At 38.5% G+C, this 19,673-nt stretch overlaps 1 protein-coding gene across 2 annotated transcripts in view; it reads left to right on the forward strand.

Moving 5' to 3' along the window:
• PREX1 (phosphatidylinositol-3,4,5-trisphosphate dependent Rac exchange factor 1) overlaps positions 1-19,673 on the forward strand; it is a 172,374-nt gene that overhangs the window by 98,077 nt on the left and 54,624 nt on the right. For both annotated transcript variants that reach the window (XM_048072456.2, XM_048072455.2), the window contains exons 7-11: positions 4,284-4,417; positions 7,709-7,824; positions 9,043-9,192; positions 12,979-13,126; positions 16,595-16,695. In XM_048072456.2, the coding sequence (XP_047928413.2) occupies positions 4,284-4,417; positions 7,709-7,824; positions 9,043-9,192; positions 12,979-13,126; positions 16,595-16,695 (649 nt within the window). The remainder of the gene's footprint in view (positions 1-4,283; positions 4,418-7,708; positions 7,825-9,042; positions 9,193-12,978; positions 13,127-16,594; positions 16,696-19,673) is intronic.

Below are 19,673 nucleotides of genomic sequence, written 5' to 3' on the forward strand. Positions count from 1 at the left end.
GGTCATGTAATATTCTATATAGCAGGATTTCCAGAAGCAGTTAAAACCATTTCAGGTTCAGTGCAACTCATGGGTCCTCCAGGCAAGAGGTATGGTTTGAACTCTAGAGCTTGAAACATGACTCTGAAAGTGTCCACGATGTCATTAATGAAGTGGTATCAAACTTATTGCAGTGTTGGGGGTGGGAGATGGGGTACTAATCCACAGCAACATTCTGGGCCTAAAAATCTGTTTAGATTTGTTTATATGTAACAAAGTCACTTATGTCACTCACCCCAAAAGTTCAAAAAGGGAGAAGTGTTTTTGACTATCAGTAAGCTGTGGAAAGTTACTGAATCTCCTTGTGGCATATTGAGAGGAGGAAAGCTAGCTTTATAAATCACAGATGCAGACTAATACTAAACATGATCACATTTTTTCTTCTGTGCCCATAAAGAAATCTGAAACTGAATGACAGTTTCTTATCTTTTGGTTGCCACAGTGCCATAGTCTTGCAACTTAGGACTTTTTTGCAAAGTGCTATGTTAGTGAATAACTGTTTTCAGTTCTTTCAGATGGATTTCACAGTTTGTTCCTAATGAGAAGGGTTCCTAACTCCTATCCTGTGGAATGTTGCAACTGATGAATTAAAAACATTTTTAACTTAACCATACAGGGATGCAAACCGCAGAGCTGTCTGTAAGAGAAAGTGTGTAAGGCAAATGTCACATTCAGATTTTCTGTTCATCTGATGGTAATCTCTCCTAGAAAATAGAAAATCTCTTTCTCTATTATCATGGTTTTAGATTCTGAAACGTTTATGTCCTGTATGTGTGGTTATTTACCATATGTACTAATCTGATAAGGCCCATAGCTTCCAGCAGTTTTAGTACAAGCCATTGAAATTGTCAAAAAGAAGTAAACATCAGCTTACTTATGACCAAGTTCTTTATGACTACCTGAGAGGTATCCTGACTCTGTGGAATATGCAAGCGGCCCAACATGAAGCTTGGGAGTAATTTTTTCACTTAATTTGGAACAGGCTCCACCTTACCTAGAGTTTCTGTTTAACCAAACCAGCACAGTTTCACTGGTTTCTATGATCACGTGCTTCCTTACAACTGTCCCAGTGGGACCATCCCTGACCTATCTCTATCTCATTGCCATCAGCGCCACCCTCAACATTTCCAACATGAGGAACAACATAACATCGTTCGACTTCTGCCATGTCTCTTCTTGCTCCCAAGGGTCATCTCTAGCTTCACTAAGAGCAGTAGTTATTTTCTTGAGCATTTGCCTCAGTTCCACATTTTTTCTTCAAAATCTCTGCCTACCAGTCTGTCTCTCCGTCTAATACAACCATTCTCACTATCATGCGCTGGCATCATCCTATCAGTCTCTTTCTGAAACATGTTATAATGATGGGTCATGTTGAAGTAAGCCAAGCCTGGGGAGCCTTTGAAGATCCGCAGCTTGATCAGAGTTTTATTCATCTAAGTGAACTCTGCTCAGATTCATCCTTCTGGAATGCACAGATTCCTTGTAGTTGTGTTTTATGGAGTAGTCTCAGGCAGGCCAATTTGATTCTGGTTAATCCTTTGGGGAAACAAATTAGTTTTAAAAAGGGCGGGGAAAGTAGAGGATGCATGAGAAGTCCAGCTTTTGTGTAAAATGTTTTTGTTTGGTTAGTGAAGAACCAGTTAATTACATATTGATTATTCTATGGGGTCAGCTCCTCCTCATGAGTCCTTGTGAATTATTTTCACTAAAGAATTGCTACGTGAAGAATCCACACATTCTCCCAGTCTGAAATGTTTAGGGAAGCAAAACCCCCATCACAGAACAGCATGAGTTGTAAGATGTGTTAGCGCTCAGGCAGATCAAGTGTTTTGTAATTGGCTGTAATTTGCAATTCCACCAGCTATGATGTTTTCTTTTTTTGCCTGCAGCTTGGTCCCACTTAGAAAGGTGAGAAATCCTGTCTTGTCTCTGAAAACATCAAATAAATCTTACTGCTCTGTTTCTTACTATTGAAAAAACTCTCAGATTGGTATAAATGGGAAGTAGCTAGGCCAACAGCAAACAGAAATGCATCAACGATGTTCAGATACCATAATGATGGGTCTGATGGAAAAATAAAGATTCTTAGATTTTAAGGTGAGGACCAACTTGTATGCTTTGACTTCCTATACAAAATAGGCCAGAGAATTTTACCTGGTAATTCTTGTGTCAGTAAAAGATTAAGTCCAATTACTGATGTCACTGTGCTCCTTGCTTTTGCTTCCTCTGTGTGTCTTTTAGGGAATTAAGTACTTGATGCTGAGGTGCTCTAACGCCTTGATTTCTACGTGGGCAAACCGTGTGGGGAACATGCTTCTATGTTATACAGTTGGTTGGTTTCTGTTCCTATTTGTGTGTGTGTTACTAGGCTTTGGGGTCATATTTCTGATATATAGTGAATTCCCATGTAGATAGTCATGGTCAGCAGGTCATTTTCAAATTAACGAGTGTTCACTTCTGGACATGTATTTCTATAGGTGGATTTAAAAAAGTAAAAACATATCAGGGCAGCAGATGGAAATATTGCATCGAGCTAGCTCCTGCATGACTAAATCCACAAAGTACAGAAACACATATGTGGAATACACAAAACTGATGTCCATACTTGGCAGCCTTTAAAGAATAGCAGACTCCTTGTTAACTAAAAGCAAGACACAGCACAGCTTGCAAGGTTTGATTTAGAAAACAATGTCATTAAAACTTTATTCACACCTTTAGGGTGACTGCATTGCATTTAGAAAGGCTGATTTCAATTCAGTGATTTTCCCTGAATAGCTTAATGGTAGCAGACTGCACCTTCCTGAAAAATATTCACTCATACAATCTCTAAAATCATTCAAACAAATCCTTTTGAGGTGACTTTCTAGATAGAACTGGATTTCATGCCTGTTCAGAGAGATGTCTTCAGTTTCTGTAAGTGGGGTGAATTACGTTTTACGAGTCTTTTGTGGTATTTGTGAATATTAGAGTTATTGGACCTTTGCAAATCAAGCGGTTTTGTTGATAATGAATGTCATGCACTACAAAGTCAGTTCTCTTTTCCAGTAAGACTCAAGACAGTGGGTCACATTATCTGGTTGACTCCCTTATCTGCATGCCAACCATGGGAGGAACCCACACTGTTACCCTAAGTTATTCTTCCTTCCAACTCAAAAAGAAATGCAAAAAATATTAAGTGTTCCAGGACTGGGTGGTAAATGTTTCTTATGTCTCCATGTGTTTTCCTGAAAAGAAACCTTTTTGTTGATGATCTTGTACCTTTGAAGTAATAGTAGACCAAGGAACCAGTGCCTAGGGTTTAGCCAAACCTATCTTGTTTGGTCAGTGGTGCAACTGAAGAGCAGATTCTCAACTGTGCTCATTCAGAATGAGCAGACACTTGGAATTTGCCTGTTCTGAGAGTGATCCAGCACAGTCCCATGGTTGATTTTCATTTGTGCCCAACTGCATTGGCCCTAAAACTCCCATTTCAAAGACTATGTGATTACTTTTCCTAGGAATAATCTGAGTAACAATTTGGGGATTGAATGGTTTAGAGTAATCTACTTTGGTTTTCAGCTTCCAGGGATCCTCATGTGATTGAATGGCTTGAGCATCAAGCTCAGTTATCTGCATATCTGCAGTTCAGTGCATATGATGGCTTGCACCTAGCACAGTGTCCAGGACCCGACCTGTGGTTTTCATGGCTACGTTTCTGACTTGCATGTGTTCATTAGAGGTCCAGAAAGGAGAGCAGCTGCATATACTTCTAACAGAAGAGCTGGAGAGAGAGATCACCACTGAGATGATTTTCCATTGGGATGGTTAATAGTGACTCGTGCCACAATCAGATCTACAATGTTAGAGAAATATCACTTTTTTTTTTTTTTTTTTTATTATAAAGCTTTCCTAAAGCCATCGCTTGTCATATTTTGAGTGAATACTTAGGATACGATGGGAAGACTAATGGTCTTGAGAGACTCACAAAACAACTGCTTTGAGAATGAAAGATTTTTCTAAGGAAAAATCTCTTGGATCTAAGGAATATTTATCACAGAGTATGAGGATTTGTATAAAAGTATTTGTAACACAGAAAAGGCATGATGTGTTTAGCTGCAATAAGAAATTGAGGACTTCCTCCTCCTAAGTGCATCAATCATTTGGCAGTTTAATGAAGTGCAGATAAAATAACAGAGCTTTAGTAAAAGTGCTTCGTTGTGTGCACACAAAAAAGTGAAAAATAAAAGATCTCTTTTCTGTTTCAGGGGTCGAATCTTACAGATATCTGCACGCAGCTCTTGCTCCAAGGGACTTTGTTAAAAATCTCAGCAGGGAACATCCAAGAGAGAATGTTCTTTCTGTTTGATAATCTACTAGTCTATTGCAAGAGGAAATCCAGGTGAGTCCCTCTGCTTTTATAATGGGACTGTTCGGAGGTTTTGCAAATGGGAAGTATGGTCAATTACTAATCACTCACTGTATTCCCTGTTGCTATGTAAGGCTGAGTCACAGGTGTGACTTTCCTCTGTTTTTGACTGCTGCTATTGCTTAGACTACGTGAGAAGGAAATTACTACATGGTAAGATAAATATGCCAGAGATTAATGGGGTCCCCACTCTGAGAAGCACACAATCCAAAGAAAGAAGTTGATACAGTGCAAAAAAAAATCACTAAGTGAGTTCTTACAGCTGGAAAGCTTCCCAGAGCAGATGGATCTCCAGGAGTGATGTGCAGAAGCAGGCCTTGCCAACTTTCTTTGTGAGGTTGTTCTAAGCAGACAAGGGTGACATGAAAAATGATATAAAGCCAAGAAAGGGGAAAATAGAAGACTAGGAGAACATTAGGTGGATGCAGGGCACAGAGGAAAGAGGAAGAGATGATCAGTAAGTTGCTGTTCAGCATTTGCAGCCCACGTGCTTTGTGCATTGTCTTCCTTTCTTATACTAGTGGCAATTTTTGTATCATTTTACCTTATAAAACATAAGCATTGTTAACACCTACTACTTATTATTAAAATAGCGTTGGCAGTGAAGAAGGCAATTTTCTTCTGCAGCAATTATAACGTATTTCATTTCTAAAGCTTTTCACCTCCACACTTCTAGTCTCATTCCCATGTCTTGGTCTTTTCTGGATTTATCATACATCCTCTACTATTCAGATTCTCCTCTTCCTTTCCTTCCTGTAATATCCTCCCTCTTCTTCAGTTTATACCTCTTTACTGGCGATGACCGAGCGGAATGGCCAAACCAATTAGAACTTCTCAAAAACTAGAGTGTTTTATCCAAAGAAAATTCTTCTGTTTCAAAAAGTGGGTTAAATTTCCATTTTTTTGTTCATGGAAATTTTGGAACCATTAAGCTGGGAAAAAAATCATGACACTAGTGTTCATACTTCCTGTGTGAATAACGGTGAAACTCTAACGTAAAATACAATTTTTAGGTGAAATCTACATTAGAAATTATTACAATGTAATATAAATATTTAAATTAAAAGAAAAAATGGCAATTTGATCTTAAATGGCTTCTAATCTTATCTAATTGAAGCATTCTGACGTTGCTGAAATGAAGCAAGAAAGAGAAAACATTTTATTTTGACACTTTACCAATTTGTCAAAATTCATTCTTTCATATGAAACAGAGTTCAGAAACTGGAGTTGTCTAACAGAAAACTATTCCTTTAAAAAATCAACTTGCTATCTAATCTTTTAATTCTTCAGAGCTCTTAAAAACTGTCTTTCTAGTCCTGTTTGTAGTTCAGGTTAGCCTAGCCCCTCCCGCTGTCCAGGCATTTTTCCCAGAATACTAAGATTTAGAAAACAAAATGTTCTGCTGCCTTTTAAGCAACCCTCTGTTTTTGTACAGTGATGTTACTGAGCTACGCTGTAGTTTGGCTTGATTTTGGAGGAGGCTGCTGTAGCACTTTGATTTTCCCAAAGGATCGATATTGTTTATCTTTGTCTAATAATGTAGCTTAGACTGATGAAATGCCCAGAATCTGATTTCCATTAAAAAATGGAATATTTTTTTAAGTCTGCTTGTAATTGCCAAATGAAAAATATATATTTAGGGATTGCTGAGTGACTTTAGTTTTGGATATTTCCCCTGTCTAGCTGCTATTTATAATTAGTCCAGGATGGAAATGAATGTCTATCCAGTTGTGTTGCTGTGATCATTTGACCAGCTGCTTGACAAACAACCAACATGTTAGTGGAACACAGATTTTGGAAGAAAAACAAACAAACAAACCAAAAAAAAAAACCACCCTTCCTTTGTCAGTTTGCAATTTGAAATTGAGTGACTTGGTTCTTATCCCATTTATACCATGCTTGTAGAAATCACTGGAGTTTTCCTTGATCAAAAAGTGCAGTCAAAATTCTGCCCTTGATCTTCAGTAAATAGTCAACCATGCAGCCATTTGAATTTGGGCATCATCTCTTCACAACAGCTTAAATTAGAGGTAGCTTTGTTGAGACCGTTTCAAAACGAGTTTAACATCAGAATTAGAACTGTGATTTTAGATCTAAGACTGCAGTCTCATCCTTTGCAGAAGCGTTGGGAAGCCTGACAAACTGATGACATAGATTTTTTCAGAGCTGAGTATTGTTTTGTGTTTTTAGTGGTATCATAGACTGCTGTTTAAATTGAATCCTGATGTTAGGAACAATATGTTTCATGTGGGGAAGTGGGCTGAGTATTTAAAGAGTTTTATAAGGCTGCCAGTACAGCTCTTTTTTTTTTTTCCTGACTCTAACAGACGTCTTTAGGAAATGATCTAATAGCTCCAAGCTCTCAGTCCCTGTCAGTCTGATTGTATGTAAATATATGGTCATCACCAAAGGTATATTTGTCACTTAAACTAGTTGTAAAAGGAAAAATTGTTCAGAAAAAAGCATGGTGATTCTCATCGCACCTCAGTTTATCACAAATATTTCACTTTGACAGAAATTTTCTTCCCAGCTGTTTTTTATTGCAGTGCTCTTTGGATCTTATGAGCACCTGGCAAGTTGCCACAGCAATTCCCTCACTGTACAGAGTTTGGACACCTGCCATCTCAAATGGTGATCATTTGACCAGTCATGTTTTGGTTCACATAGCAGGGTTGTTCTTAGATATTAAAGCTCAGCAGGTGTCAGTCGGATAGTTTTAAACCTATTGTAGACATAAAAATCAGATGCCACATGCAGAGATGTTGAACACATGTGACAGACCATGTGATACTAGCCTCTTTGCATGTTTCATTTCATATTCGGAACTTTATATACCTACCACAAATTTCCCAAAGCTGTAGGCAAAAAGGAGGCAAATGTAACCTTTTTTCAGGTGATATTGCAGTTCTTATCCCAAACCCACATAAAGTTCAGTCGTACTGTCATTTCAGTCAGTTAAGTCCTCAAGAATGTAAAGCTTAAATACATCCCAGTCTTCACATAGTCTAGCAAAATAAGCCCTTTCCTGCTGTACTGATACTGTTGCACACGTATATTTGTGAACTGACTTGAGTATTCAAGTTACTTCCAATCTGAGAGTAGCCATATATCATAGCACTCTATATTCAAATCCTTTTTAATAGTCATATCTTGGATTGATTTGTGCTGTTGTTTCCTGTGTCCATTGAATCCAAAACAAGCTGTGTTGTATATACGTTATGCTATTTGCTCATGTGTATCTAACAGTCTAAATCCTAATTGCAGAGTTGCTGGGAAAAAAGCATCTAAACGGACAAAGTCAATCAATGGGTCCCTTTATATCTTCAGAGGCCGAATAAACACAGAAGTCATGGAGGTGGAGAATGTGGAGGATGGAACAGGTAAGACAATAAATACTGTCTTTTAACCACACAAAGTCCAAATCTTGTGTGGGAAGTTGGCACAAAAGTATTCATCCTTCTCCTTTAATGAAGTCTTAGCTAGTTGTGTAACATCCGATGTCTTCATTCTTAGACCAACTCACACAGTTGAAAGACTGGTCATACTTTCAGGCATTAGTCCTTCATTCTGAAATGACCTTACGAAGAGTTTATGTATCCAGAAGCTTGTCTATTTTTTCTCCTAATCCAAGTTAATTTAGTAAAAGATTTTTTAACTTCTTTCCATCCTTTCTTTTCTTACATCTTAAGCTATTACAGCTAAAATAACAGAACTTCTAGATCTTCTTCTAATTTAGAATACTACCAAATATTAGTCTTAGCATCAAATCAGTAGCATGGAATGTGGCCGAGAATGAAATATGGGAATAGCTGTTGCACTATTGTTCTCGTGTCCTGACACAAGCTGGAAGAATTGATGGGTTTATTATTTCATCTACAAAAGTTGCACCAGGCCCTGCTCCTACTGTATTAAGTCAGCAATTAGTATTATTTCCTTTCACAGATAACATTTAAAGAGTTCCTATGTCCAGTGGACAAAAACCGTGACATACAACAAGCTAGTGTATCTCTAGAAAGTTCAGCACAAGTAATCCAAACAAGCATCATGGCCTTTTTCAACGATGCCATTGTATTTAAAATATTTTCGTTCTTCTGAGGTGAAATTACAAAACATCACTCTTAGGACTGAAGCTGTAGAGAAGACAGCTTTGTGGGCAAAGTATTGTGCTAGGAATAGGAATATGCTGATCTATTTGAATGGAACTTCAGTCATTAGTGTGCCCACTGTAGATTTTCATCTCTGGCCTGTCTCTAGTCATGAGAAAAGTTGTCAGGGCTCTTCCAAATATGAGGTTTCACTGCCCTGGAGTCACAGGGCACAGGGCACACTTGATCACAGACCTTTTTTACATAATTTGTGCAGGGGACAGATTTTTCAGGTTGAACAGCGTAGCCATGGATACTCCTATTAATGTTTGTACTTCCAGGGTGGTAAGTAACAGTCGGCCACATGGACAGTCAGTAAGACTGATGCATAAGGAACACCTCAAAAATCAAGCTCTCCAAATAAGAATATTTTAATAAAGGTTTCGCACACTGATCTGATTCAAGAAGCAGGCCTTCTGTTCACAGTGTGTGTTGTGCTTTGGGATTTTACAGCAGATTACCACAGCAACGGCTACACAGTGACAAATGGCTGGAAGATACACAACACAGCCAAAAACAAATGGTTTGTCTGTATGGCCAAGACTGCAGAGGACAAGCAGAAATGGCTGGATGCTATAATCAAGGAAAGAGAGCAGAGAGAGAGTAAGTGGATAATTTATTTCTTAATGCATTGAATGAATTGGTGTAAAAAGGAGAAATGAATTGACATGTAGAAATATGTCTGAGGGAAAAAGAAAAGATAGCAGTTTTTCCTCCATGTTTTGAGAAAGACTTAAAATCTATCCTTAATGACAAGGAAACTCAAGTGATTGAAAACAAACATTTCTGAATATGTGCAATTTTTATGTTTTTAAATTTTTTTTACGGGCTTGTGTTAATAATATTTATGAAATTGTTTTCACTTACCAAAGGGTCAGTTTCTTTGATGCATTAAGTTACTGAAAAAAATTAAACAATTTTTTGTCTTTAATTCATAAATAAGACAAAAATGTTTTGTGTGAAAAAGTAAAATAAATACATCAGTAAAATAAACGCATGATTTTGAAATAAGCAGAACAGCTCATGGAGAAAAAAAGAGAAATACTTAAATTTAGACTGAGCAGTGACAAATGTGTGCAGGTGCTTGTCACTTTTATCTTTTCTTGTGGAATGAAACAAAAACTAAGCTTATCTTAAAATGATGTTGTACAATAAATAGGAGCAGGGTTGGAAAGCTGTGAATCAGTGGGTGGTAAAAGTTCTGAGTTCCTTTCTAAATCAGAAGTAGCTTTCACAAGTGAACCTATTTCCCTGTTTGCTCAATGGGAACAATAGTAGCTCACTGTCAGAGGAAATGACATTTCTTTTAAAATGTTCTGTGCCTGACTTTTAGAAGGGGTTCCCCTCTCTGCAGATACCACTCTATTAAAGATCTAATTGCTCATCCATGCTAGTATTGAAAGAGGTCAGTCTGAAACCCGTTATTAGTAGTATGTTTTCAGGACTTGTACTTGCTATGCTATAATGCTTTAAATTTTTAAAGAACTTTTAAAAGTTTATTTAAGACACTTACAGATCTGTTACTGAAGTTCAATGAAAGCGGAGAATATAAAGCCTTTAATGTCCTTTGCAATCCAAACCTTATTTTTTATGTTACAATATTTTGCAGCAGGAAAACATCTAATCTGCTAAACACAAATCACATTGCAGTGTTACGTTATCACAGAATGTAAAATATTTCTAACATAGCTTATCATGTATGAACCCCAATGCACCTTTTGATAATAGCAAGGATACTACCCTACAAATGTAGATCAAGCATAGTGTGATTTCAAAAGAACTACCTCGATGCAACAGAGAGAATCAGTTTTGATTTTTTTAAAGGAAATGTTTTAACATTCTGAGCTGCTGATCCGTACTCATTGACCAATGCTGCAGTTTTGCATGTTTTCAGTAAAATACATTTCTTGGCTCTTAGTTTTACCCTCAGAGTGCTAAATCATATCTCCAAAAGATCCAGTGAGTCTTCATTTCAGAGTGAGTTTTTTCTTTATGAGGTCACTAGCACTCTGTGGAATTTCCTACGTCTCAAGTAAAATGTGTGAGGAGAGAGAATTTCGATAAGAAGTAAAAAGACTGAACTAGGAAAACAAACCAAATACTAGCAGGGAGCTTGAGAATATAGTTAGGTGACTGAAATATCAGGAAGGGAAAGGAATTGTTCCTTAATAGAAAGTTTGTCAAAGTTTTCCATGCAGTGTTGGCTACTCCAAGTGTTTTTTTCTGACTTTTTTGTCATGTGGCTTTATGATGTGGCAGCTGATGACAGGAGCATGGATAAGCATGGATATTCTGGCAGACATTCCAGACTTTATTGGAAAATCTCCTTTGGATCCGAGTAATTGAGAAGTCATAAGCTATCTGTGTTTGGATTAGAAGGTGTGGTGGGATTCCCAATTCTGTAGGATGAGTTGGGTAGAATGTGCTTTTCAGCCTGCCATTTACATCAGAGCCTGGGGAATTTGGTGATGTAAGACCAGCATGAGAAGTGTACTGTTACACAGGCTGGTTTCTATCACAAGTTCATGTTGCAAATTAGCCTCGGCTACATGTGTCAGCATTTGCACTGAATTGGATCAAATCATTAGGGGAAGATGATGGAAGAATAACAGCAATAAACCAGGTGATTTGCAGAGCCAAAACCTGTAGCCACATATCAGACACATGCAAGAAATGCTGTATTTGAAAGACAGAGTGCTGCACAAGGCTAATTCCTGGAACATGCATGTGAAGCCTCTAAGACAAATGCATTAAGCATTTTGAGAAAGCTAGAAAGCAGCTCTGATGTGACACAGAAGACTGTTCATTTGTTAATTTGACAAGTTCAGTATCTTACCATAAAGTAACAGAATGTAAATGCAGTTAGGGTGACCTGCTATTCCCAACGAATATAGTTTTCATTTTCTAGCCTTACACCGATCACTTAAACTCTACCTAATGTCAATCTCTGTAAAAGTTAGGCAAGTAAATCCAAGGCCAATTCAGACTTCAAATTGATCTTAGAGATGGCCAAACTCTGGGGCTCTGCTTCGGACTCCAGAGTTCCCTAGGTCTGCAAGTGAATTTGTGCTGCCTGTATTCAGAAGAGTCCTGGTCATGATTCAGAAACATGATTAGGAGAACAAATGTCTGCCGAGTCTTGCTTCCTGCTCTGTTGGTTAGTTATCCTAATGCACTTAGAGATTTGTATTTTCAACACTCTGTCAGGCAATTTTTTGGTGAGATACAGGAAAGAGGAGTGAGAAAAAAAAAAAAAAGCATGAGCATAACAGCATTCAGAGCACTTGTTTGAAACTCAAGAGGTTTAGATCTAGGCTTTTCTCTCTGAAAAGTTCAAATGTGCAGTTTCAGGTCCCCAGCTGAGTCTGATTCAATTTTGGACTTGCACTAGACTATCTAATCCATAATTTACATACATGCACATATATGCCTAGGAAAGGTTGTAGAAAAGCAGAGCCAGAAAGCAAAATGGTTAGTTCAGGCTAGAAGAGACAAAGTGTTCTCTGCAGCAAAGCAACTTTTTTGATGTGCTGTCCTCTTACAGCAATTAGCACTTTATTTCTAGGCAAAACTCAATTTCCAGGCTTTTTTGACAAATTTAAAGAATGTCAGAAAATGTGAGTTATGAGGACAGTTATTGCAACATAGAAAGCTATTCTTTTCAGAGATCTTCCTCCTGACTATACCACTTTGAAAGTTAACATGTGCTATGTGGTAACTCATACAAAGTGGAGGTGAAATTTTCTCTGTATCCAATTATCTATCATTCCTTAAATCATTCAGTATTTCTTTCAATGACTGGATAATAGGATTTTCAAACTGAATTTTAGCCTAGGGGTATTAGTAAATAGGCTAATTAAGAAAGGATGAGAAAATAATGTTCCCATCTACCTTTGATTTATTTGAGGATGTGAATTTGATGTCAGCAGTTTTGTATTTTTGGCTTCAAGTAATAGAACGCTCAAAAAGTCATCTGCTCTGTCAAGCATAGAGGTGCCTTGAACAAGCCTTATGAAGGCAGTTATTTCAGGGTCAAAAGTGAAATTGCAACAGGAATTCAGTTTCAAAAGGTATATATTTCCTCTCTCTTTATTTGGAACTTCTCCATGTTCTGTAAACCGTTCTACTTTTGTGCTGTGATGGGCCCATAAGTTTAAAGCTACTTTTAAAAATTGGGAAGAAAAGCTGTGAACCTCTCTGAGGTGCTACACGCACCAATGACAGCTTTGCACTCAGATCAATAAGTGATCCAATTTCCCTTTTATTTGGAAAATAAACCTCTTCATTTTTGTGTTTCTATCACTGTCTGCTTGGCCTCAGCTTTTGACTTTGAGGAGCCACTTTTTTCTAATGCTAAGGGTCTGAAGGAATTCCTGCTTTGTATTCCAGGTTTGAAACTGGGAATGGAGAGGGATGCATACGTCATGATTGCAGAGAAAGGAGAGAAGCTGTACCAAATGATGATGAGCAAGAAAGTGAACCTTATCAAAGACAGGAGAAGAAAATTAAGTACTGTTCCCAAGTGCTTTCTTGGCAAGTAAGTGGCATTTGAATTGAAAAGCCCTTTTTGATGGCAATTGAAAGAGCGGACTCTGAATTTTCTGCGAATGGCATTGTGAGGTCAGATTAGATGTGCTTTGATGGAGCTTAATTGGAAAGGCCTACCCCCCATTACAATTTTTATTAAAATTAATCACCAATTTCTATTTTATGCTGTACAGTGACAGCTTCTTCTATTGTACAGTAACACATAACAGCTGTTTCAAATCTGCCAAAGGAGTAGTAAGAAAAAATACCTTAACTCCCACAAGCTCTGGGCTGTTAGTGGCCTAACCTGTATCCTCTCTTGTATGCAAGTAGATGCTGACCAAATGATGTTTAAATCCAACAGAACTGTCCTGCTCTCAGGACTGAATATCCTGTTTGCCAGTGCAGCAGACAAAAACAAAAGGTTATCCATTAATTGCCCTTCCTTCCCTGTGGTCTCTGTAATGGCATTTTGCAGGCAGCACTCCTTGTTTACAGGGTGCCGAAATGATGTGTTGGCTTTCAGCATGACGGAAGACAGTCTAGTAGCATAGGTTGGTAATATTGCTATATCAAAACCTCTTGTGGAGATTTGGCCAGGCTGAGGTGCCTACAGGTATCCCTATCTCTGACAAAAGCATTATTTTGTCTAATTTTCCAGCATCCGCCATTAAAAACAAAACAAAAACAAACAAAAAAAACCACCTCTGCTAATGTCTTTTAAGTTGCTTGTTAATGCAGTCCTGGGCAACTCAGTTGAGTGCAACTCAGTGCAATGCAGTCATGACTCACAGACTCTTCATATCATTCCTGGGGCTTCCCTGAACAATGTTTTTTGGCTGTGACCTATTCATTTTTTTCAGATATTCCTGCCTAAGGGAGAAACTAAGGAGTGTGCTGGGATGTACTTAGTGGTTTTCTGGTAAATGCAGCTGAGAGTAACACTAAGGCCGCAAAAGTAATTTTTCTCTTGGCCTTTGGATATTAGATAGCATCTAATAATTCAAGAAATAAAATGTGGTTGTAGTGGAAAAAAAAGCATGAACTACTTCTAACAACCTTAGAAATATCACGTGTTTATTTATAAGGCTGTTTATGGCACTAGTCTGCAAATCCTTTTTCCTAACCACTCTTCGGGTGTACTGGCGTTGAGGCATGTGAACGGTGATACAATCTGCAGTCTGGGAGTTGAAGCCAATATATGTAAATGATCTGCTTGCCATGCTTCTTTTCAGCACTGCACCAAATGGATTGCAAAGCCTTGACCTGTACTGAGCTTGTGATAGAGAGGATCTGTTAACCTCAGGAGATTCCAGACATATCTGATCATATTGCACAACCCTGGATCGGCTGGATTTTCCTTTGTATTTTCTGAGTAGAAACCTAGCTGTTCTCAGTCCCTTACTTTCAGGGGAAGAGCTGGGAATAGTGTCTTGACTGGCACGCTAGCTGAGAACTCAGCATGGCAGTATGAGAAATGGGGATGCTCTCAGTTATACTGAGAACTGCTTAGAACAAGATGAGGAAACAAATCAAGTTTTGCCATTCACTTTGTGAGTTGATGCTTTTTTAGCAAGTCTAGCATATGCCAAAAAAACCCACCTCTGAATATTTCTGGATCACACACTTTACAGTGTTTATAAAACTTCTGGAGCAAATGATGATTGATTTTACTTATGAATCAAATACCACGGAAGTCTTAAAGTAGCTTTTAAGAAAACCATCCCATAGTGCTGAAACTTCAGAGCTGTGAGAGTACATCCGGTTCTTTTGTTTTTCCAGTGCTCAGTTTCAAACTTTAAGATGACTGCCTTACATTTAGAATCCTAATAAGCTTCAGGGACACAGGTCCAAATGAAAGACGCAGGAAAGCTAAGAGGTCAGCAATGTTCTGCTGCAGTTTAGGGCAGTTGTTTAAGTGCTATAAACTGTCATAGACCTATTGCACTTGATGGAAGATGTACAGCGACTGGGCATCAGCCTGGGCACCTAACGCGATTATGGTCAGTGGCCAGCAGGTCTGGGATGGGGCACTCCACAGGGTGTATGTCTTGTATTCCCAGTAATTGATGTGGAGGACTATTCTCCTCCTTCTGCAGTTTGTACTCTGTGTTTCAGCTTCTAAAAGCTTTTAGAAACAGTTCAGAATCACTGAGAAATTAAGAATGAGCTTTCCTTCTGAGATACAGGGCCTGACTCATCACTACAGTAGTCTGGCTTTAGGAGTTTTACTAAAATCTGCTGGTTTCCATGGGATTCCCCTGGCACAGCTGAATAGATTCTGTTGCTTTTTCTACATTATGACAGTTACAGAGTAGCCCCTCAGCAAACCGAAGTTTTTGTTATTGAAGTTGTTGTTGTTATTCTAAAGGCATGATGTAAATACTACCTACAGCTTAGATGAGTCACTTCTGATAAACATGAAGAGACTAAAAATACTTCATTTAGAGCCCACAGTTGGAGGCATGGATGCTGGTTTTGATAAGCAGCAATCCTCCGCAGATTGGCAAGCACCCAAGTGGTTTATTAAACTCAGATTTCCCATATGTTGTGCTACTTTTTATATTCCTTTTGTTCTTTTTTTATGAATTTAACACATTTCTAGTGTAATTAATAATTAACCTGGCAAACAACTCTGATCCCCCTAGGGCTTTGGCAGTAATTGCAATGTCCATTTTTCTGTACTTACTGTTTCTAATTGAGTAACATCCTACATATTTATCCATTTCTGGCTTCTATTCTGCCCATGTGTGCAACTCTGCCCCTCACCAGAGGGAGGTTTTATTTCATGCTGCTTATGCAGACAGACCTAGCACCTTTTGTCTGTAAATTAGAAGCATCATTTATGTATCTCACCAGCAGCAGCTCCAGGAAATGGCCTTAAATTAACCTGTTAGGGGGACTTGTGCTGTTCTGTGCTTGAATTCAGTGAGTTTGAATCTTCTGTCCTAAGTCTTACTGTGATTCCATTTAAAGCCAACACACTTAAAACACTGAGGGGGAAAAGAATCAGGGCCAGTGAAGAAAGGTGAGCGTATGTAATGAAGTCAGACCATGAACTCTGCTTGGATGGATAGCCTGGACTGAAGTAGCTGTTTTCTCTTCTGTGCATAAGGTTTTTAAGGTCATTAGTTAATCTTGCTTTCCTGCTCCCCTTCAGATGTCTGCATAAAGTAAGGATCTGCAGCAGCTTTATAGATTCAGCAAGGTCTTCTTTCCTTTTGTGTATCTGTTAATTATGATGACCTAAGGGGAGTGTTGGGAAAAGTCATGAACAGGAGATCTGGATATTCTGCAGAACATTTCTGCCAGAAATGTACGAAATTGAGCTGCACAGAAGAGGAATCACTCCTCACAACAGTTTTCACACATGCTTCAAGGACGGTGTCACCTGTGGTTGGCTGGGGGCTTGCAGATATATGTCTGCTTATATTCAGAGAGAAGAAGACAATTGTTTCTGTTCTGCCTTCCTTCGCAGTGAGTTTGTATCGTGGCTCACAGAGATTGGGGAGATAAGCAAACCTGAGGAAGGGGTCAACCTGGGACAGGCACTGTTGGAAAATGGAATTATTCATCATGGTGAGTGCTCCATGCCATAAAGAGATGCCAGATTTCAATAATGCCTTGGAAATGAGGGTGGAAAACTGACTGCAGCTGTTCATATGATGTTCGAGTGCTTTTCTGTACTATACCCATCAAATGCTCAGTTGTTAGTGACTTTTGGGATTAATGGCAGTGGGCAAATTTATGTCATGAAAACAAGACTCACTGGGTATCCTAAAAGCATTTATGTCTGCAGTTGCTTGATTTCTCTGCAGTATCTTTGTTGTCGTGTACACAGACTATATCAGGTATACATTCATTTATGTTTTGTGTGGTTGAAAATCTTTAGTGACCATTAATACAGCTTTCCATGTGGGACATCAACAATACAAATAAAAGTTCAGCAGTACTCTTTTAGAATGGAGCACAGGTAAAAAAGAGTGAGGGGCTCCAGATGCTGGGTCATTCTTTCTAGTGAGACTGCTTGTCTGAGAGAGAAGAGATGATGGAAGGTTTCTGTGGGATTTGTTATTTTCAGCTCATTTTGCAAAAGTCTCTCTCTTTAACATAGCAATGCATTATATTTCTTCATTGTACCTAGCAGATGACCTTGAAGTCATGTAGCGGTGGGTAGCACAGGACACTTGTTTGAAACTTTTCTGTGCTATCTGCCTTTCTACTAAACAAGGACTTTCTCCAGATTATGTCCTTTAACTTCAGGTATCTCCTGCTCTTTCCTGCTATTTTCACGTTTCAGTATGCAGACAGAGCAACACGTTTATATTTTATTTAAGCAGCAAATGTCCCAATTTCAATTTTCAGGTGAGTTTAGCTGCAAAATGTACTTCAAAGGGATAAGGCATATAGGTCTCAAATCACCAATGGTCTGTATTTCCATACAATCTCTTGGAAACCAATTTAAATAGGGGAACCATTTAATTAGGCTAGTATTGCTTTAATCTCTTGGTATCACATCTCCATAAACTCGTCTTTCAGGTGAGAACAACACTATTAAGAAATAATGTCTATTATCTTCTTTTAATTAACACAGAGAAATCTAATATTAGCAGCATGATAATCCTTCATACACATACACTTTTACTCCCAGTTACCTAGACATACTTTCTGGCACATTCAGACTGCGAAATGCCAAAGACTGGAAGGAACTTGATGCTTACTTAGGTAACAAAATAATTTTTTTTCAAAAATATGTAGGGAGAAGCCTATCATGTCACATTCAACTGAGATTTTATACGCACGAGGTCACAAGCATTGAATGCTTTTAAATACTTGGCCCTAACTCTGGCTCTGGAGAACTGGAACGCTCTGGCTTCAATGCGTAGGAATCCCCCTTTGAATGAAGGCTACTCTTTTGCACTCACACCCTTACTTGCCTAAATTCTGAATATGTACAGTTGCACCGTCAGTGCAAAAAGCTCTCCTGAGACTTGCTATTTCATGAGTGTTTACCCTGCTGTAACTTCATACTCTGACCCTTTCGGCAGTGTCCTCTTTATCTAAACACAAATTTACAGCTCAGAGGAAGTTGTGCTGTTATATTCGCTGCTTCCCTCATTCAAACACACTGAGCAAGGCACATCTGATTGGTTTTAATGTTACCTTTACTTGGAGGTCCTGATGTTACTGTCCATAATGAGAGTTATTGCTAGACATTAGAAAGTATTTGCAATGCTGCATTTAGTTAAGGAAATACCCCTTGAAATCTCGATAAATCATTATAAAAGAAAGTTTCCCATTCTGTGTCTCCTCATGTATCAAGAACTTAAAACTTAAGCACCATCATGAAGCCCTTACCCCTCCTCTATATTAAGCAATATCTTTTATCTTTTGATTTCACTTGGCATAACATTACTGTCAGGTGAAAACTGCTGATCTTTCAGCCTGCCTGAGAAGCAGGGCCATAGAAGATTGCTGAGTGGCAGAGTGCTGAGCTCTGTGCATTTTATCACTCCATTTCCTCTATCTCCTTTTATTCTGTCTTTTTTATCTGGGACTGCTGATGTGCAAGTTCTGGTACCTGCCACAGACAGTACAAGTGATCAGAGCCTCATCTACTGTGTGCTGGCCACAAAAGACCAAAAGACACTTTCTGCAGACCTGGTTCTCAATGGGTTTCAGAACACAAAATCCAGAGCAGACAGACTCTCTAAGAAGTCAGTAGCTAACACAGGCTAGAGATTGAACATATAGAAAAGTATATACACCTGATCCAGCAAATCTTGTTTTACTCTGAAAAATATCACCACAAGTAGGAATCTTCATGACATATTCACAGACCGGCGTGTTGAACATAATGAGGAAAAGTCTTCGGAATTTCTGGTTTTTGCCTTCTAAGCAGTCGCTCTACCCACTCTGCAAGGGGCAGACTAAGTCTCAAACTGAATCCTGGTACTTCTGAGTTGGTCTAACCCAGTGCAATCCCTTGTCTCAGGTTAATCGAACTCAGTCTAAGGTGCACCTTAAATAGTATAAATCCATATTGTCTCTCAGTTCATCAAACACTATGCCTATGCTGTGAAATACTCCATCCAAAATGTTAAAGGGTGCTCCAGCACAAAGGTGTAGCCATGGTTTTGTTCCATTGGCAAAGGCAGAAAAGATAATTGTGACTAAGGTATCCTACCTTCATCTGCTCTCTGCTTGGGTTACTGTTCTCTAGATCTCCCCCTTCTTTACGTAGTTGTAACTGGTCTCCATTAAGTTAAGTTGTGAACAATGGCATTTCTACACAGGGTATTGTAAAATCTGGAAGATACTTTATTGCTTATTTTGAATTCGAATATTCTTTGGAACCTTACAGTTTTCACTTATTTATTAATCCGTGAAACAAATAGTTTCTACCACAAATTACTATCTCCACTATGAGGTTTTCACTTTAGAAATAGCTTATCTTAGAATGGAGCCAGGATAAACCTATGTCCAATTGGATATGGACTTCAACCTTCTTCTGATTTGGTCCATTGGATAAAAGTGTTTGAAACTGGGTATGTTTT

The sequence above is a fragment of the Anser cygnoides genome, chromosome 16 (genome assembly GCF_040182565.1).
Source record: "Anser cygnoides isolate HZ-2024a breed goose chromosome 16, Taihu_goose_T2T_genome, whole genome shotgun sequence".
In the NCBI taxonomy this organism is placed as follows: Eukaryota; Metazoa; Chordata; class Aves; order Anseriformes; family Anatidae; genus Anser; species Anser cygnoides.